At 41.7% G+C, this 17,648-nt stretch overlaps 2 protein-coding genes across 2 annotated transcripts in view; both read right to left on the reverse strand.

Annotated features, from left to right (window-relative positions):
* LOC115153627 (protein eyes shut homolog) overlaps positions 1-13,800 on the reverse strand; it is a 234,015-nt gene extending 220,215 nt beyond the window's left edge. Inside the window, exons 1-3 of the mRNA XM_029699264.1 lie at positions 13,679-13,800; positions 8,446-8,570; positions 7,495-7,711 (exon numbers count right to left, since the gene is read on the reverse strand). Of these exons, the coding sequence (XP_029555124.1) occupies positions 7,495-7,711; positions 8,446-8,570; positions 13,679-13,769 (433 nt within the window). The 5' untranslated portion in view covers positions 13,770-13,800. The remainder of the gene's footprint in view (positions 1-7,494; positions 7,712-8,445; positions 8,571-13,678) is intronic.
* LOC115153628 (protein eyes shut homolog) overlaps positions 13,784-17,648 on the reverse strand; it is a 220,383-nt gene continuing 216,518 nt past the window's right edge. The window contains exon 32 of the mRNA XM_029699265.1: positions 13,784-13,803. Coding sequence (XP_029555125.1) covers positions 13,784-13,803 — 20 coding nt within the window. The remainder of the gene's footprint in view (positions 13,804-17,648) is intronic.

The raw sequence follows: 17,648 nt of genomic DNA on the forward strand, positions 1-17,648 counted from the left end.
GTGCAACGGGCGATAGTCATTTCGGCATTTCACTTTATTTTTCCTGGGCACAGGGACGATAGTGGTCTCCTTGAAGCGGGGGGGACTACAGCCTGGGATAGGGACATGTTGAAGATGTCTGAGAAGACGCCTGCCAGCACACACTCTGAGGACACGGCCAGGGATGCCATCTGGGCCTGCTGCTTTGTCAGTATACACTCTTTTGAGAGTTTCCTCACGACTCGCTCTCCCTCTCCTTCTCTCTCCCTCTCATTACCAGAGAATCATCTCTCTCTCTGTAAACCATGTACATACAGTCTAATATGACATTACCAGAGAATTAACAACAACATTAGAGAGTTATTGTTCCAAGCGTTCAAAGTAACTGAAGTAGAGCATTGTGTGTGTGTGTTTGAATGTGTGTGTGTGTTTGTTTGAGTGTGCGTGTGTGTGTGCATCAAATCAAACTGTATTTGTCACATGCGCCAAATACAACAAGTGTAGACCTTACCGTGAAATGCTTACTTACAAGCCCTTTAACCAACAGTGCAGTTTAAGAAGAGTTAAGAAAAGTTAAGAAAATATTTACCAATTAATAAATATGCATTTGTGTGTATGTATGTGTGTGTGTGTGCATGCACGTGTGCGTTTGTGTATGTGCTTGCAAATGTATGCATTTGTGTATGTGTGGTGTGTGTGTGGTTTGCTGTGTGTCTGTTTGCCAGTTACATAAACACAGAGAACATGAACCAACTGCTGGGATGACAAATAGAGACAGGGATATTTGTATGCAGCCAGGCCCCACCTCATGAATATTCATGAACTGCCGATGACACATACACGACTCCTTGACTTGCGAGTAAGGTTACGCAACAGCCAACAGACTATATAAAATGGTCAAAAACATACCCAATTAGGAGAACTGTCAAAACAACTAATTAAAACACAAACTCATTTAGTTAACCCTGAACAGGAACAACCTGATACCATTTACAGAACAATAAGCAACTAAGCTGTCGAGGGGAAAAAAATAAAACAAGTATACAAAATATACTGTTTCCATGGGTCGTCCGATTGTCCTCACACATGGAAACACACAACCCATAGATAACCAAGACGAAGGAACATTTTACATTCAAGTCATTTAGCAGACTCTCTTATCCAGAGCGACTGCATACTTTTTCCATACTTGTCCAACACGGGGATTGAACCCACAACCCTGGCGTTGCAAGCACCATGCTCTACCAACTGAGCCACACGGGACCAGCCAGTTGGTAGAACTGCAACCACGGAACCAAGGAAGTGTGTTCCATGAATCACCTGTCTCTCTCTTTGACTGAAGTCTGAAGGGTTTTATACAGCTGCTATTACATCAGTACCTCCAGGATTGTGCGATTCTGTAATCACATTTTTTTTTTTTTTTTACAAAATCAACAATTCTCTTCATATTACGAAAGCCTTTGCAAAATTGACCAATCACTGCACGAATACCACATAAAACAGTCAAATCACTGCACTTGAAAAATTGGGATCGCAATTTTAACCAATTACCACACTTTTACCCCATAAAATGGTTCAATCAAGCCACAAGCAACAAACATTTTTCCCCGCCAGCGCATTGTCATGACAACTTGGACCAAAATCATGGATGGAGAAACAGAGCACAATAAACAGAGTACGTTTGCTCTCCCTGTTACTGTAAATTGTTTCATAGAACACAGCTTACAGTTTGTCATTTCATCCCTGTTACTGTAAACCAGTTCATAGAACACAGCTTACAGTATGTAATTTCATCCCTGTTACTGTAAACCGGTTCATAGAACACAGCTTACAGTATGTCATTTCATCCCTGTTACTGTAACCCGTTCATAGAACACAGCTTACAGTATGTCATTTCATCCCTGTTACTGTAAACCCGCTCATAGAACACAGTTTACAGTATGCCATTTCATCCCTGTTACTGTAAACCAGTTCATAGGACACAGCTTACAGTATGCCATTTCATCCCTGTTACTGTAAACCAGTTCATAGGACACAGCTTACAGTATGTAATTTCATCCCTGTTACTGTAAATCAGTTCATAGGACACAGTTTACAGTATGTCATTTCATCCCTGTTAAACGTGGCAGACATTGATAACAGGTCTGGGCTGTGACGATCATTATTGAGGTTTATCTGCTGTAAGCTTTCCTTCTCCTCCAAGAGTGGTGTGCGGATTTTAAGGTGCCCATCATCTTCCACTATACTGAGTTCAACACTATCTCACATACTGTAGAGACCATAAAGAAAGCCATTGGCTGCATTCCAATGAAATTGTTGCCAGCAGAGCTGGCTAGGCTGTTTTCATGTTATCCAATCATCGGCCAGAGCGTCAAGTGTGCGCTCTGAGAGTGAAACGAGATGGGTGGGGCTAAAGCTTTAGAGGGTGTGAACGATGCTGAATGGGTGTAGACAAAGAAGAGCTCTTCACTAGATACCAAAACATTCAAAGGCCATTTTCTCAAAAGTGAGTTTACAAGTTGATCAACTTTAAAAGCAGAATTACTTTCCCATTGTTCCTCAAATGTAGTGTATGATATACCATTTTGTAGCTCTGAGTCTCTACTTTTATCCAATGTAAAAACACAATTTCAAATGGTTGCTACATAAGGACCGAATCCAGGTGGTGGGTGACATATCGTGCACTACTCCATATAATAACCGGGTTATTTACAATATTCCATATAGGGGGGGTTCCACAAAATTAGTTCCTTTTTAAGTAGAAATTGTTTACAAATATTGAATTTTAAAAGCCTGTTATATTACATGAAGTGCCATTTAATATAGATCACATGGAGAATTCAATACATCAGATTTTTAATATGAATAAAAACTTGTTAGTGACAAAATTCAGCATTTTCTGTGCATCCTTCGTGACTTCTAGTAAGATTTTAACCCACTTAACCCCAACATTTCTCCAAGTTTCACCATCATTGTAAAGTCCTAGTTATGTTGTTGCTTTGACAGTAATTTCTGAAGATGATCATTTATTTATTGTTATTAGTGATTCATTTTAAGGTCAACCCTGTTACCTGAACTGAACTCTTGTTTTAATCCAGTGAAAATATTCCTTTTTAAATATATTTTATAAAAGCAGGTGAGCTGATTCAACTGTTTTTTGCCATTTTCTGGTGTTTTGTGGTGGAAAACTGAGTAGGTTGATCATAACACGTCAACCATGTTACCCACAGATAGACAGGCCAGAAATGGGCTCCCGAGTGGCGCAGTGGTCTAAGACACTGCATCTCAGTGCTAGAGACATCACTGCCAGTACCTGGTTCCTGGCTGAGTCCCCATAGGGCGGCGCACAATTGGCCCAGCGTTGTCTGAGTTTTGCTGGGGTAGGCCATCATTGTAAATAAGAAGTTGTTCTTAACTGACTTGCCTAGTTAAATAAAAAAATTAAATGTTTGAACAATTTACTTTATTTTTTCTGAAGCTTGAATTCAATTGCCCTTCTCTGTTGCACACAACAAGCTTCCATTTCAAGGGGATTTATGGCTGATTTAATATGAACTCGTCAACCCTGTTACGGTCAACCATTGTACAGGATGAGAACAAGTGAATGACGTTTCCACATCAAGCTGACATCTTCCTCTGTGTTTTTCATTAAGTTGAACTTGTGCTCTTTATGACAGAATTGTCATCAAGTTTTACTAGTCAAAAGGCACCTAATTGGTCCATATAGTAACACTTTGTAGAGGATAGGGTATGATTTGGGAGGCAGCCATAGAGTCCCTTAGAAAACCTCTGTTCTGTCTTTGCTATACAGGATCCTCATTGATCCTCATCCTGCAACGCTACAGTACATCAGGTTTGTATACACTATTGTCCAGGACAGAAAGTACAGTTCGACCTTGAACAGGCAGGAGATTAAACTATTGTTAACTTTCTTTGCTTCCAATGTCTCATATATGGTGATAAGAGAATACGTTATAATTATTTTCCTCAATGTTTCAAATCCACATAAAACGGAGTATACACTATATATACAAAGGTATGTGACAACCCCTTCAAATTAGTGGATTCGGGTACTCTGCCTCACCCATTGCTGACAGGTGTATACAATTGTGCACACAGCCATGCAATCTCCATAGACAAACATTAGCAGTAAGGAATGGCCTTACTGAAGAGCTCAGTGGACTTTCAACGGGCATCATCATTTGATGCCACCTTTCCAACAAGTCAGTTTGTCAAATGTTGCCCTGCTATAGCTGCTCCAGTCAATTGTAAGTGTTTTTTTGTGCAGTAGAAATGTCTAGGAGCAACAACGGCTCAGCCGCAAAGTGGTAGCCACATAAGCTCACAGAATGGGACCGCCAAGTGCTGAAGCGCGTGGCGGGTATAAAATGGTCTGTCCTTGTGCAAACACTCACTACCGAGTTCCAAACTACCTCTGGAAGCATGTCAGCACAAGAGAACGTTCGTGGGGAGCTTCATGAAATGGTTTCCATGGCCGAGCAGCCGGCTCACAAGCCTAAGATCACCATGTGCAATGCCAAGCGTAGCCTGGAGTGGTGTAAAGCTCACCGCCATGGACTCTGGAGCAGTGGAAACTCGTTCTCTGGAGTGATGATTCACGCGTCACCATCTGGCAGTCCTACGGAATGAATCTGTGTTTGGCGGATTGCAGGAGAATGCTACCTGCCCGAATGCATAGTGCCAACAGTAAAGTTTGGTGGAGGAGGAATAATGGTCTGGGGCTGGTTTTCATGGTTCGGGCTAGTCCCCTTAGTTCCAGTGAAGGGAAATCTTAACGCGACAGCATACAATGACATTCTAGACGATTCTGTGCTTCCAACTTTGAGGCAACAATTTGGGGAAGGCCCTTTTCTGTTTCAGCTTGACAATGCCCTCGTGCAGAAAGCGAGGTCCATACAGAAATGGTTTGTCAAGATAGTTGTGGAAGAACTTGACTGGTCTGCACAGAGCCCTGACCTTAACCCCATCGAACACCATTGAGATTTATTGGAATGCCGACTGTGAGCCAGGCCTAATCGCCCAACATCAGTGCCCGACCTCACTAATGCTCGTGGCTGAACGGAAGCAAGTCCACGCAGCAATGTTCCAACATCTAGTGGAGGCTGTTATTACAGCAAAAGGGGGCACCAACTTCATATTAATGACCATGATTTTGGAATGAAATGTTCGACGAGCAGGTCTCCACATACTTTTGGTCATGTAGTGTATGTGTGATATGAACGTTTTATTTCCTCACTGTTTAATATTCACATGCTTGCTTCCAATGTATGACATGGAGGTACGAGACAAATAAAAGTGTCCATTTTTCTTCTTCTATTTGGTAAATGTTTGATAGAACTGAGTAGACCTATGTGGTTAACTGGTCGGTAGCTGAGTATTCTAAGGTTCCATTCGGAGGTGCCAAGGAGTGCTGCAGACTGCAGAAGGACTCTGAGTCTATTTGCAGCAGCACCAAGGGCACTGGGGCTGTTTAGATAGTGACCTAGTTTAGATATATTCATGAGTTTCTCAAACCTCTAACACAACTTATTTATTTCGATTCTCTCTCGGTGAGGAAGCGCATTACTGTCTAATATCATCATACTTGTTATATGGAGTTGAGTTTGTTTGGCATATTATTTTTTGCTGTTGTCAGTATTACATTTTTAATGAATTGATTTGCAGAACAAGTTGGCCTATTAGCTAATTTGTGCTTTCTTTCTTTTTGATTAAATCTGAGGGTGCTACATGTGCTGGTATTAGGACATTATGACACTGGTGTTATGGTATTATGACACTGGTGTTATGGTATTATGACACTGGTGTTAGGACATTATGACACTGGTGTTATGGTATTATGACACTGGTGTTAGGACATTATGACACTGGTGTTATGGTATTATGACACTGGTGTTAGGACATTATGACACTGGTGTTATGGTATTATGACACTGGTGTTATGGTATTAGGACATTATGACACTGGTGTTAGGACATTATGACACTGGTGTTAGGACATTATGACACTGGTGTTAGGACATTATGACACTGGTGTTAGGACATTATGACACTGGTGTTATGGTATTATGACACTGGTGTTATGACCTTCTGAGACTGGTGTTATAACACTGGTGTTATGACATTATGACACTGGTGTTATGACATTATGACACTGGTGTTATGACATTATAACACTGGTGTTAGGACATTATGACACTGGTGTTAGGACATTATGACACTGGTGTTAGGACATTATGACACTGGTGTTAGGACATTATGACACTGGTGTTATGGTATTATGACACTGGTGTTATGACCTTCTGAGACTGGTGTTATAACACTGGTGTTATGACATTATAACACTGGTGTTAGGACATTATGACACTGGTGTTATGACATTATAACACTGGTGTTATGACATTATAACACTGGTGTTATGACATTGGCGTAATAAAATAACCCATTTTGGACAAAGCTGTGCTGACCCAACTGGTATTTATAGGACTGCGATCTTATGGTTGACCTACTGTTAAGATATGGCGAGGTAGTTTAGTGTTAGCAACATACTCTACCAGGATACACTTCCACACTCCATCCCCCAGGTGGCAGCACCAACCAAGTCAAGGGCTGTGCTCTGCCAGGAGGCCTTGATAAGCACGTCATCAGGTGACGGGTCAGTCAGTGTCCCAGCTGGCAAGAGGTGAAGCTGCTGGTTTTATTTGGTGACCATGAGGCCACGAGGTTGAGTTTTGAATCTTTAGTTCAGGCATGCCTCTTTTGTTTCCTTTTGTGTACGTGTTTATTTTGGTAATCTTTTGAACAAATAAACTAATCTGCTTGGAATGTCCGATCAAGAGGTCATGACAGAGTTGACCCTGGACCAGGGTGAGGTTGCTGTCCCCTGGGTACATGCATACCATAACAGAGTTGACCCTGGACCAGGGTGAGGTTGCTGTCCCCTGGGTACATGCACACCATAACATAGTTGACCCTGGACCAGGGTGAGGTTGATGTCCCCTGGGTACATACATTCAACACCTGGTTGCATATGCTTACTTGTCACATTAAAGCACACATCCAATCAGGTTACAGAACCATTATGAAGCCCTAGACTTAGCCGAGTACAGTGTTAACAATAGGCCATCTAGTTGCTTCCGTAACACTATCAACACAAAATACCCTGCATTTATCACCTTTGCAGTACGCTGGTGACAGTGGTGTTGTGAGCATGGAAACATACATCCTTATATCATTATCCTTATAACAGCACATACTATCACATACAGGCTGTGCTGAACCAACCGTAACAGTAGTTCAATGACTGATCTCCATACCTGTTGGTGGTTCAGCCTCCACTGGATTCACACTTTACGGTGACACTGGTGTTATGTCATTGGTGTTATAAAATAACCAGGTTATGGTTGTGTGATCTAACGACTGATCTTACGGTTGACCTGACCACAAAGTACTGACCCAACTGTTATATGACTGTGGTCTTTACGATTGACCTCCATACCTGTTGGTTGTTCACTGTACGGTGACACTGGTGACATTGGTGACGTGGTGAGCAGGGATCCCCGAGGGGTTTGTGTCATAGAAGGCTCCCAGGGCACAGAGGACATGTCTCCCTCGGCTGGCTGACAGCTGACCTCGTTGATACTATCAACACAGGAGTATCCTCCTGGACACGGCTGGACCAGGCAGTCATCGTAATTGTGCTCACAGTTCCTCCCCTGTACATGTAAAACAGAGATAGACGTTAGACTATAGAAACAGAAATATAGATAAACATTAGTTGACCATAGAAATAGTCAAATATATAGACATTATACCATAGCTATATAATCTGATCTAACAGAAATATTTCTTTATTTGATTAGCCATTAGCATAATTCCATCTATGATGTGAGGTCATAGACAAAAGTAGGGCACTACACAGGGAATAGGGTTCAATTTGAGAAACATATGGCCTTGGTAAGGAAGACATTAGGATTCAGGCCACCTTAATAAGGGTGTAAATGATGTGTAGCAGCAGGAGAGATGATCACAAACGCCTGCGGATGACATCTACAGTGGTGGAGACTGAACTAAATAACCTCTCTCTGAACATGGCCTAAATGGCACCCTATTGTCAATTGGCACCCTGCGTAGTGCACTTCTGTTGACTAGTGCTCATAGGGCTCGGGTCAAAAGTAGTGCACTGTATAGGGAATAGGGTGCCAGATGGAACTGCCTTATCCTGCTCATGACTAGGAGGGTAAATATAATACCATCACATTCTGGGAGAAGAAAGAAGATGAAGAACATATTGAAAGAAATGCTAACATTTCAGACGTGGAGAAGAGCAAAGGAAAGAAGGGGGAGAGAGAGATCCACACAGAGATAGAGAAAGAGGGGGAGGCAACAGGGATGAAGGAGGATAGAGAGAAGGATGAAATAAGGGAAGAGTGTGCTGGGTAAGCCTCACCACAAATCCAGGACGACAGAAACAGGTGTAGCCGTAGCCAGGCTCGTTCTGGATGCACATCCCCTGGTTGCAGGGCTGCGGAAGGCACTCATTAATGTCCAACTCACAGTGAAGGCCTGTCCAACCTGCCAAGGAACAAAGCCCACAGACTGAGCACCGCAGTGTGTAGGGAGGTGGGATGTGTGTGTGTGTACTTGCAGTGCGGTGAGCCCTAGCTTCACTCACATCCACCACCCTCTTAAGAGAATATCAATCAGATTCCTTCGATTTGCTGCTTTGCTTCTTTTTTGGGGGGCACACACACACACACAACAAAAGGTTCATGAGCGAAAGGGAGATAAGTGTCACATACATTTTGATGAGGCTATAGGCTAGGTGTTTTGATGAGGCTATAGGTTTGGTGTTTTGATGAGGCTATAGGCTAGGTGTTTTGAGGAGGCTATAAGCTAGGTGTTTTGATGAGGCTATAGGCTAGGTGTTTTGATGAGGCTATAGGCTAGGTGTTTTGATGAGGCTATAGGCTAGGTGTTTTGATGAGGCTATAGGTTTGGTGTTTTGATGAGGCTATAGGCTAGGTGTTTTGAGGAGGCTATAAGCTAGGTGTTTTGATGAGGCTATAGGCTAGGTGTTTTGATGAGGCTATAGGCTAGGTGTTTTGATGAGGCTATAGGTTTGGTGTTTTGATGAGGCTATAGGCTAGGTGTTTTGAGGAGGCTATAAGCTAGGTGTTTTGATGAGGCTATAGGCTAGGTGTTTTGATGAGGCTATAGGCTAGGTGTTTTGATGAGGCTATAGGCTAGGTGTTTTGATGAGGCTATAGGCTAGGTGTTTTGATGAGGCTATAGGCTAGGTGTTTTGATGAGGCTATAGGCTAGGTGTTTAGAAGGACATCAGCTCCTACAAGAGCAGAAAGTATTTTTTTAATCCAATAAGTAGATGCTGGTATTGTCTTGTAGGGCAATTGCATTTAAGTGTTGTATTTGACATATTACTCTACTTAATCATTGCTGTTTGAACTGTCTGACTGCTCAGTACTTGTGACTGTCATTATGGACTTGTGGATTAGTTTCAGGCCTATTTGTGTAACAGTCTTGCTAATCTGTGGGAGTGGTGTATTGTAGGGGATGTTTTCTTCACCTCTGCCAGGCAATCAGCAATCAGTGCTGGGAGGTGTGTCTTTCACCTCTGCTACGCAATTAGTATTATTCCCACGGGGGACCAGTACGCGGAAAAAATGTATGAAATGTATGTATTCACTACTGTAAGTCGCTCTGGATAAGAGCGTCTGCTAAATGACTAAAATGTAAATGTAAAATGTAGTACTTCTGTGTTTTTTCAGCGGCAGCTGTTGTAGGCTCGGCCCTAATTTATGTGCTCTCTGACACCTGGAGTTGGACGACAGAGGACAATGGCAAATGACTAGTCAACCCTTCCCCCTCTGAGGGGCCAAAATGTTTCTCTCCGTTACAATATTCAGAGGACTATCGAATGCTACAGAATAATACTATATTATTAATGTCTGGTCATGTATCTGAAACTTGTTCACTGAGAATAACTCTGATGCTATCTATATGGATGTATGATCTCTGTGGTAACTGTTCACTGAGGATAACTCTGATGCTATCTATATGGATGTATGATCTCTGTGGTAACTGTTCACTGAGGATAACTCTGATGCTATCTATATGGATGTATGACCTCTGTGGTAACTGTATCTGTACAGGGTGAACTCTGAATTACTCTATGCAAAAAGGTTGTATGATCCTCTCAGGAATTCTGTCTTATTTACATTGGTCTCATCCCCCACACAAGATGCTTTGACACCCTGTGGAGATTGGGCCTTGGTGGTCAGGTTACACTGTAAACTTAGTATCGTTTGATTGGTCAAAAGTAGTTGGTTTTGGGTTGGAAGGGTTGCACCTTCATATGTTATAAATGGAATTAAATGCTTTTGTTCTTTCTGTCTCTTATCCTGTATCCAGTCCATGGAGGAAGGTTGAATGATCAATTCTCATTTCTTAGGCTTCTAGGCCTCTGGTCTAATAAGCATCTCTTTGTTCATGCTTTGTCCTGTAAGTTAACCTTAGTGTCTATAGGCTTGGAATAATGCTTTATAATGCTTGTTTCTTAAATGTAATGCCTTGTATGTGAATCCATTCTTGCTAGTCTACATCAACTCATTGCCTAATGCTTACGTGTATATTTTAATTCTCTTTTGGAGTCAGATAAACATTTTAATAGGCTAATTGCTTAATCTAATTACAAATCAAATGAGGTATTTATAATATCATGTACACTGTATATACACATACAGTTGAAGTCGGAAGTTTACATACACTTAGGTTGGAGTCATTAAAACTCATTTTTCAACCACTCCACAAATTTCTTGTTAACAAACTACAGTTTTGGCAAGTCAGTTAGGACATCTACTTTGTGCATGACACAAGTAATTTTTCCAACAATTGTTTACAGACAGATTATTTCACTTATAATTCACTGTACTGCAATACCAGTGGGTCAGAAGTTTACATTCACTAAGTTGTCTGTGCCTTTAAACAGCTTGGAAAATTCCAGAAAATTATGTCATGGCTTTAGAAGGTTCTGATAGGCTAATTGACATCATTTGAGTCAATTGGAGGTGTACCTGTGGATGTATTTCAAGGCCTACCTTCAAACTCAGTGCCTCTTTGCTTGACATCATGGGAAAATCAAAATAAATCAGCCAAGAACTCAGAAAAAAAAGTAGAACTAGTTCATCCTTGGGAGCAATTTCCAAACAGCTGAAGGTACCACGTTCATCTGTACAAACAATAGTACGCAAGTATAAACACCATGGGACCACGCAGCCGTCATACCGCTCAGGAAGGAGAAGCGTTCTGTCTCCTAGAGATGAACGTACTTTGGTGTGAAAAGTGCAAATCAATCCCAGAACAACAGCAAAGGACCTTGTGAAGATGCTAGAGGAAACAGGCACAAAAGTATCTATATCCACAGTAAAACGAGTCCTATATCGACATAACCTGAAAGGCCGCTCAGCAAGGAAGAAGCCACTGCTCCAAAACCGCCATATAAAAAGCCATACTACGGTTTGCAACTGCACATGGGGACAAAGATTGTACTTTTTTGGAGAAATGTCCTCTGATCTGATGAAACAAAAACAGAACTGTTTGGCCATAATGATCATTGTTATTTTTGGAGGAAAAAGGGGGAGGCTTGCAAGCCGAAGAACACCATCCCAACTGTGAAGCACGGGGGTGGCAGCATCATGTTGTGGGGGTGCTTTTCTGCAGGAGGGACTGGTGTACTTCACAAAATAGATGGCATCATGAGGGAGGAAAATTATGTGGATATATTGAAGCAACATCTCAAGACATCAGTCAAGAAGATTAAGCTTGATCGCAAATGGACAATGGATAATGACCCCAAGCATACTTCCAAAGTTGTGGCAAAATTGCTTAAGGACAACAAAGTCAAGGTATTGGAGTGGCCATCACAAAGCCCTGACCTCAATCCTATAGAAAATGTGTGGGCAGAACTTTAAAAGTGTGTGCGATTAAGGAAGCTTACGAACCTGACTGACTCAGTTACACCAGCTCTGTCAGGGGGAATGGGCCAAAATTCACCCAACTTATTGTAGGATGTTTGTGGATGGCTACCTGAAATGTTTGACCCAAGTGAAATAATTTAAAGGCAATGCCACCAAACACTAATTGAATTTATGTAAACTTCTGACCCAATGGGAATGTGATGAAAGTAATTAAAGCTGAAATAAATCATTCTCTCTACTATTATTCTGACATTTCACATTCTTAAAATAAAGTGGTGATCCTAACTGACCTAAGACAGGGAATTTTTACTAGGATTAAATGTCAGGAATTGTGAAAAACGGAGTTTAAATGTATTTGGCTAAGGTGTATGTAAACTTCTGTCTTCAACTGTGTTACTGCCCACTACACTGTAAGCTGTGGTACTGTCAAGCGGCAGATCTGAGCCCTGGTGGACACCAGTAGTGAGAGCACATGGTGCAGACACAGATCTGTCTGCTAAATGACTAAAGTGTAAAAATGTCAAATTAATGCTTTAGCTGTAAGCAAGATACAAGTATTGATCCACCCACACCTGAAGAGATGCTGTGTTAGCTCTTCACCATAAATAATTAAAGTGGGAAGAAAATGATTTATAATCTATTGCAGCATGTTTTGCAAGAGATCTAGGCCTGTTATCTGAATTTACTGTGAGATGAAAAACTGATTTGCTTTGAATCATAAAAAAATGATTGATAATGTCAATCATCATTGTACAACATCAGTATTCTGCAACACATAGGCCTGCTAGAATAGCGATAAAGCCGATCTGTGTCCATGTCCAGTGACTTATTGTAACCAATCTACATTCCAGTAACTTACCTACCCTGCAGTTAGAGCGGTAGCGTTAACCAGGTATATATTTCATATAACATTAATATATACACTGAGTGTACAAAACTTTAGGAACACCTTCCTACTATTGAGTTGCACCCCCGATCTTAGTTGTTGTATAGTGACTTACCTGCCCTGAAGTGGCAGAGGTAGCCATGAACCAGGTCATAGAATGCATTATAAACTGGGTAGTTAGAGCTCTGAATGCTGATTGGCTGAATGTTGTGGTATATCAGACAATATGCCATGGGTATGAAACAAACTTACTTGTTTATGTTGGTAACCAGTTTATAATAGCAACAAGGCACATGGGGGGGTTTGTGGTACAGTACAGTATATGGCCAATATACTGTACCGCGGCTAAGGGCTGTATCCAGGCACTCCACGTTGTGATATATGGCCAATATACTGTACCGCGGCTAAGGGCTGTATCCAGGCACTCCACGTTGTGATATATGGCCAATATACTGTACCGCGGCTAAGGGCTGTATCCAGGCACTCCACGTTGTGATATATGACCAATATACTGTACCGCGGCTAAGGGCTGTATCCAGGCACTCCACGTTGTGATATATGACCAATATACTGTACCGCGGCTAAGGGCTGTATCCAGGCACTCCACGTTGTGATATATGACCAATATACTGTACCGCGGCTAAGGGCTGTATCCAGGCACTCCACGTTGCGTCACGCTTAAGAACAGCCCTTAGCCGTGGTATATTGGCCATATACCACACCCCCTTGGGCCTTATTGCTTCATTATAACCACCTTGTAATGCATTATAACTGTTACCAATCTTAGTTAATGTACTCACCTGCCCTGCAGTGGCAGAGGTATCCGTTAAGCAGGTCTCGGCAGATTGCCCCGTGGAGACATGGATCTGAACAGCATTCATTAACGTCCATCTCACAGAAGTCCCCTATGAAACCTGCTGGACAACTGGGAGAAGACAAGGATATTGCATAGATGTCATTTAACATATCAAATCAAACTTTACTTGTCACATGCGCCGAATACAACAAGTGTAGACTTTACCGTGAAATGCTTACTTATAAGCCCTTAACCAGATCAAGAAGAAGAAAATATTTACCAACTGGACTAAAATAAAAAGTAACACAATAAAAATAATGAGGCTATATACAACGGGCACCGGTACCAAGTCAGTGTGCTGGGGTACAGGCTAGTTGAAGTAATCTGTACATGTAGGTGGGGGCGAAGTGACTATGCATAGGTAACAAACAAACAGTGAGTAGCAGCAGTGTACAAGGGGGGGTCAATGTAAATTGTCCAGTGGCGGTTTTATTAATCGTTCAGCAGTCTAATGGCTTGGGGGTAGAAGCTGTTGAGGAGCCTTTTGGTCTTAGACTTGGCGCTCCGGTACCGCTTGCCGTGCGGTAGCAGAGAAAACAGTCTATAACTTGGGTGACTGGAGTCTCTGACAATTTTATGGGCTTTCCTCTGACACCGCCTATTATATAGGTCCTGGATGGCAGGAAGCTTGGCCCCAGTGATGTACTGGGCCATTCGCACTACCCTCTGTAGCGCCTTACGTTCAGATGCTGAGCAGTTGCCATACCAGGCGGTGATGCAACCGGTCAGGATGCTCTCATATAACACATATAACATACAGGGCTATTTGACCAAGAAAGAGAGTGATGGAGTGCTGCATCAGATGACCTGGCCTCCACAATCACCCAACCTCAACACAATTGAGATGGTTTGGGATGAGTTGGACCGCAGAGTGAAGGAAAAGCAGCTAACAAGTGTTCAGCATATGTGGGAACTCCTTTAAGACTGTTGGAAAAGCATTCCAGGTGAAGCTGGTTGAGAGAATGCCAAGAGTGTGCAAAGCTGTCATCAAGGCAAAGTGTGGCTACTTTGAAGAATCTAAAATCTAAAATATATTTTGATTTGTTTAACACTTTTTTGGTTACAACATGATTCCATATGTGTTATTTCATAGTTTTGATGTATTCACTATTATTCAACAATAAATGAAAATCCTTGAATGAGTAGGTTTGTGCAAACATTTGACTGGTACTGTAAATAACACATATAACATACAGTACCAGTCAAAAGTTTGGACACACCTACTCTTTCAATGATTTTTCTTTATTTTTACTAATCACATATAGAGAACACATATACATTCACTTATATATTTTTTTTAACCAAAGTAAAATAAAGATTCAATATTTGTTTTACAATAAGAAAGTTGTGTATCTTTTTCTAAAATAACATTAAAACAGTACTACAGTCTTCAGTAGAAGAAACAGAATGGACACGTTGTTGTTGATATCTTTTTACCATTACTTATCATCACGGAATGATTAATAATTAACAATTACTAGGAAGACAATATTAACAGTTTATTAGGTACACCACCCATTCACCAAAATGGTTCGCTCCTACAGACAGTGAGTCACGTGGCCATGGTCTGCTATATAAAACAGTCAGACAGGCATCGAGACATCCAGTTTCTGTTCGAGTGATCGTTAGAATGGGAAAAACGAGTGACCTAAGCGACTTTGAGCTCGGTATGATCGTCGATGCCAGGCATACCAGTTCTAGTATGTCAGAAACGGCCGGCCACCTTGGCTTTTCATGCGCGACAGTGTCTAGGGTTTACTGAGAATGGTGTGACAAACAAAAACCATCCAGTCAGCGGCAGGCCTGTGGGCAAAAAAACAGCTTGTTGATGAGAGGTCAAAGGAGAATAGCAAGAATGGTGCAAGCTAATAGGCGGGCCACATACAGGCAGATAAAGGCACAGTATGACAGTGGTGGGCAGAAAGACATCTCAGAATGCACAGCTCCTCAGTCTTTGTCACTGATGGGCTTTTGCAGCAGACGAACCCACCGGCTTCCACTCCTATCAGCTAAAAACAAGAAGTATACAGAGCCAGATGCTGCATCATATTTGAAATAATTTGTAGAAAATACACTTTATTTCCCTGTCATGTAGCATTATGAACATCCTGTGTCACTTTACTTAGACTAAGAAAACAGACTATATGACACTGTCAAGAAGCATTATGACCATCATAATCATATAAACCAGATAGGCCTGTCATGTACATAACCTTATGTCAGTCATCAGTCTAAAAGAGGGTGTCTTGTCCTGCTCCTGAAATCTGCTCCTGCATTCATCCCAGTCTTCAGTAACAGAGCATTGGTGTAGGTGCATGTCCGGCATCAATGTTTGCACAATTACAATGATACTTTAATATGGTCAATTAAAAATAAAATATATAACATAAACATACCTTTGAAGAGTAGGCTATGGTGTAATGGAATGTATTGTTTTGTGGGTTTTAACACTCTTATGTAGGTGTCATAACCAGCCATAAAATAACTCAATATATGTCACAACAGGTCTAAATATGTGTCATGACAGTGTTATGACCATATTATAACAGGTTATGACAAGTTGTGTCAGCTGTTATGGCATATTATGACATAGTTATGACGCTGGGTGTAAAGTAAAGTGTTACCATATTCAGTATAGCAGTGGCATATAAGTAGCATATAACTGGTCTAGACTTCTCTGCAGTATTGACAGTGATAGTTTGGGGGGAAAAGCAGTTTTACTACACACAACATAAAGTAACAATCTCTAGAATGCATTCTCACCATCCAAGTCCTATTCATGTCCATGGGTATTCTAATAATGTGTCTGAAATGCATTCGTACAGGACTCCTCAGATCTCTGGAGACACCAGCAGATTGACAACGGATGTCTTACTTCAAGGAGACACTATCTGCGTCCCAAATGGCACCCTATTACCTACCTGAGCCCCATAGGGTTTTGGTCAAATATAGTGCACTATAAAGGGAATAGGGTGCCGTTTGAAACAGAACCAACATCCAACCGTTACCAAGCTAGGAAATGGAACTGCAATTTAAACTGTCTCCATGCTGCTTGTCCCCGAGGCTGGTTGAATTGCCATCAAATCCAGACATCCCATTCAACCATCCAATCTGTTGCAATCCTGACACCACGCATAATATTGGATGGATCTCTATATACCAAATGGACTGAACTGCATGCAGTCTGTCGCTGGTTGCAACCTATAACATCCATGCTTGTATCCATTATCTAATGAGAAAGAGTGTTATTCCCTCACGTACAGTTTAGGATTACAATACATTGTGTCATTTCGTGTTAAAGAGACATTAGATTGACATGTGACTTGTCACCAAGGAAATGGAGACAATAAAACACGCCTTCTTCAAATTCACTTCAACATATGGCATATACTGCATACCCATAACAATGCAGCATTTGTTAACCAAAAGAAAACCTAGCATACGGACAGTAAAGCATATGCATACAACTTCAGCATTCGTTTCACAAAAAATAAACATTGAATTATAATTGAGTATACAGAGCCAGATGCTGCAGCATGACACCCAACTGTCCTCCAACTGTTGATAACAGACTAAACATTACTGCAGCAGGCAGCAGCCCTTCTCTGTCTGTGTCCCAAATGGCTGTTCCCTTTACAGTGCACTACAGGACTCATAGGGCTCTGGTCAGAAGATGTAGGGACTAGGGTACTGTTTGGGATGCGGCCCTCTGTCTTTACACTAGACCACAGTGACTTATGGCCCTGAACCTGAGCATATGTGCTACAGCTAAGACAATGTAATTAACAGCAAGACGTCGAGGGGACCCACGCTGTGGCAAATCTACACCCTATTACTGCAGTGCAGTGTCTGGCTATATTCACAATGTGAAGGGAGGGAGGACGGCTCATAGCAATGGCTGGACTGGAATCAAT

Source organism: Salmo trutta, chromosome 18 (assembly GCF_901001165.1).
Source record: "Salmo trutta chromosome 18, fSalTru1.1, whole genome shotgun sequence".
NCBI lineage: Eukaryota > Metazoa > Chordata > Actinopteri > Salmoniformes > Salmonidae > Salmo > Salmo trutta.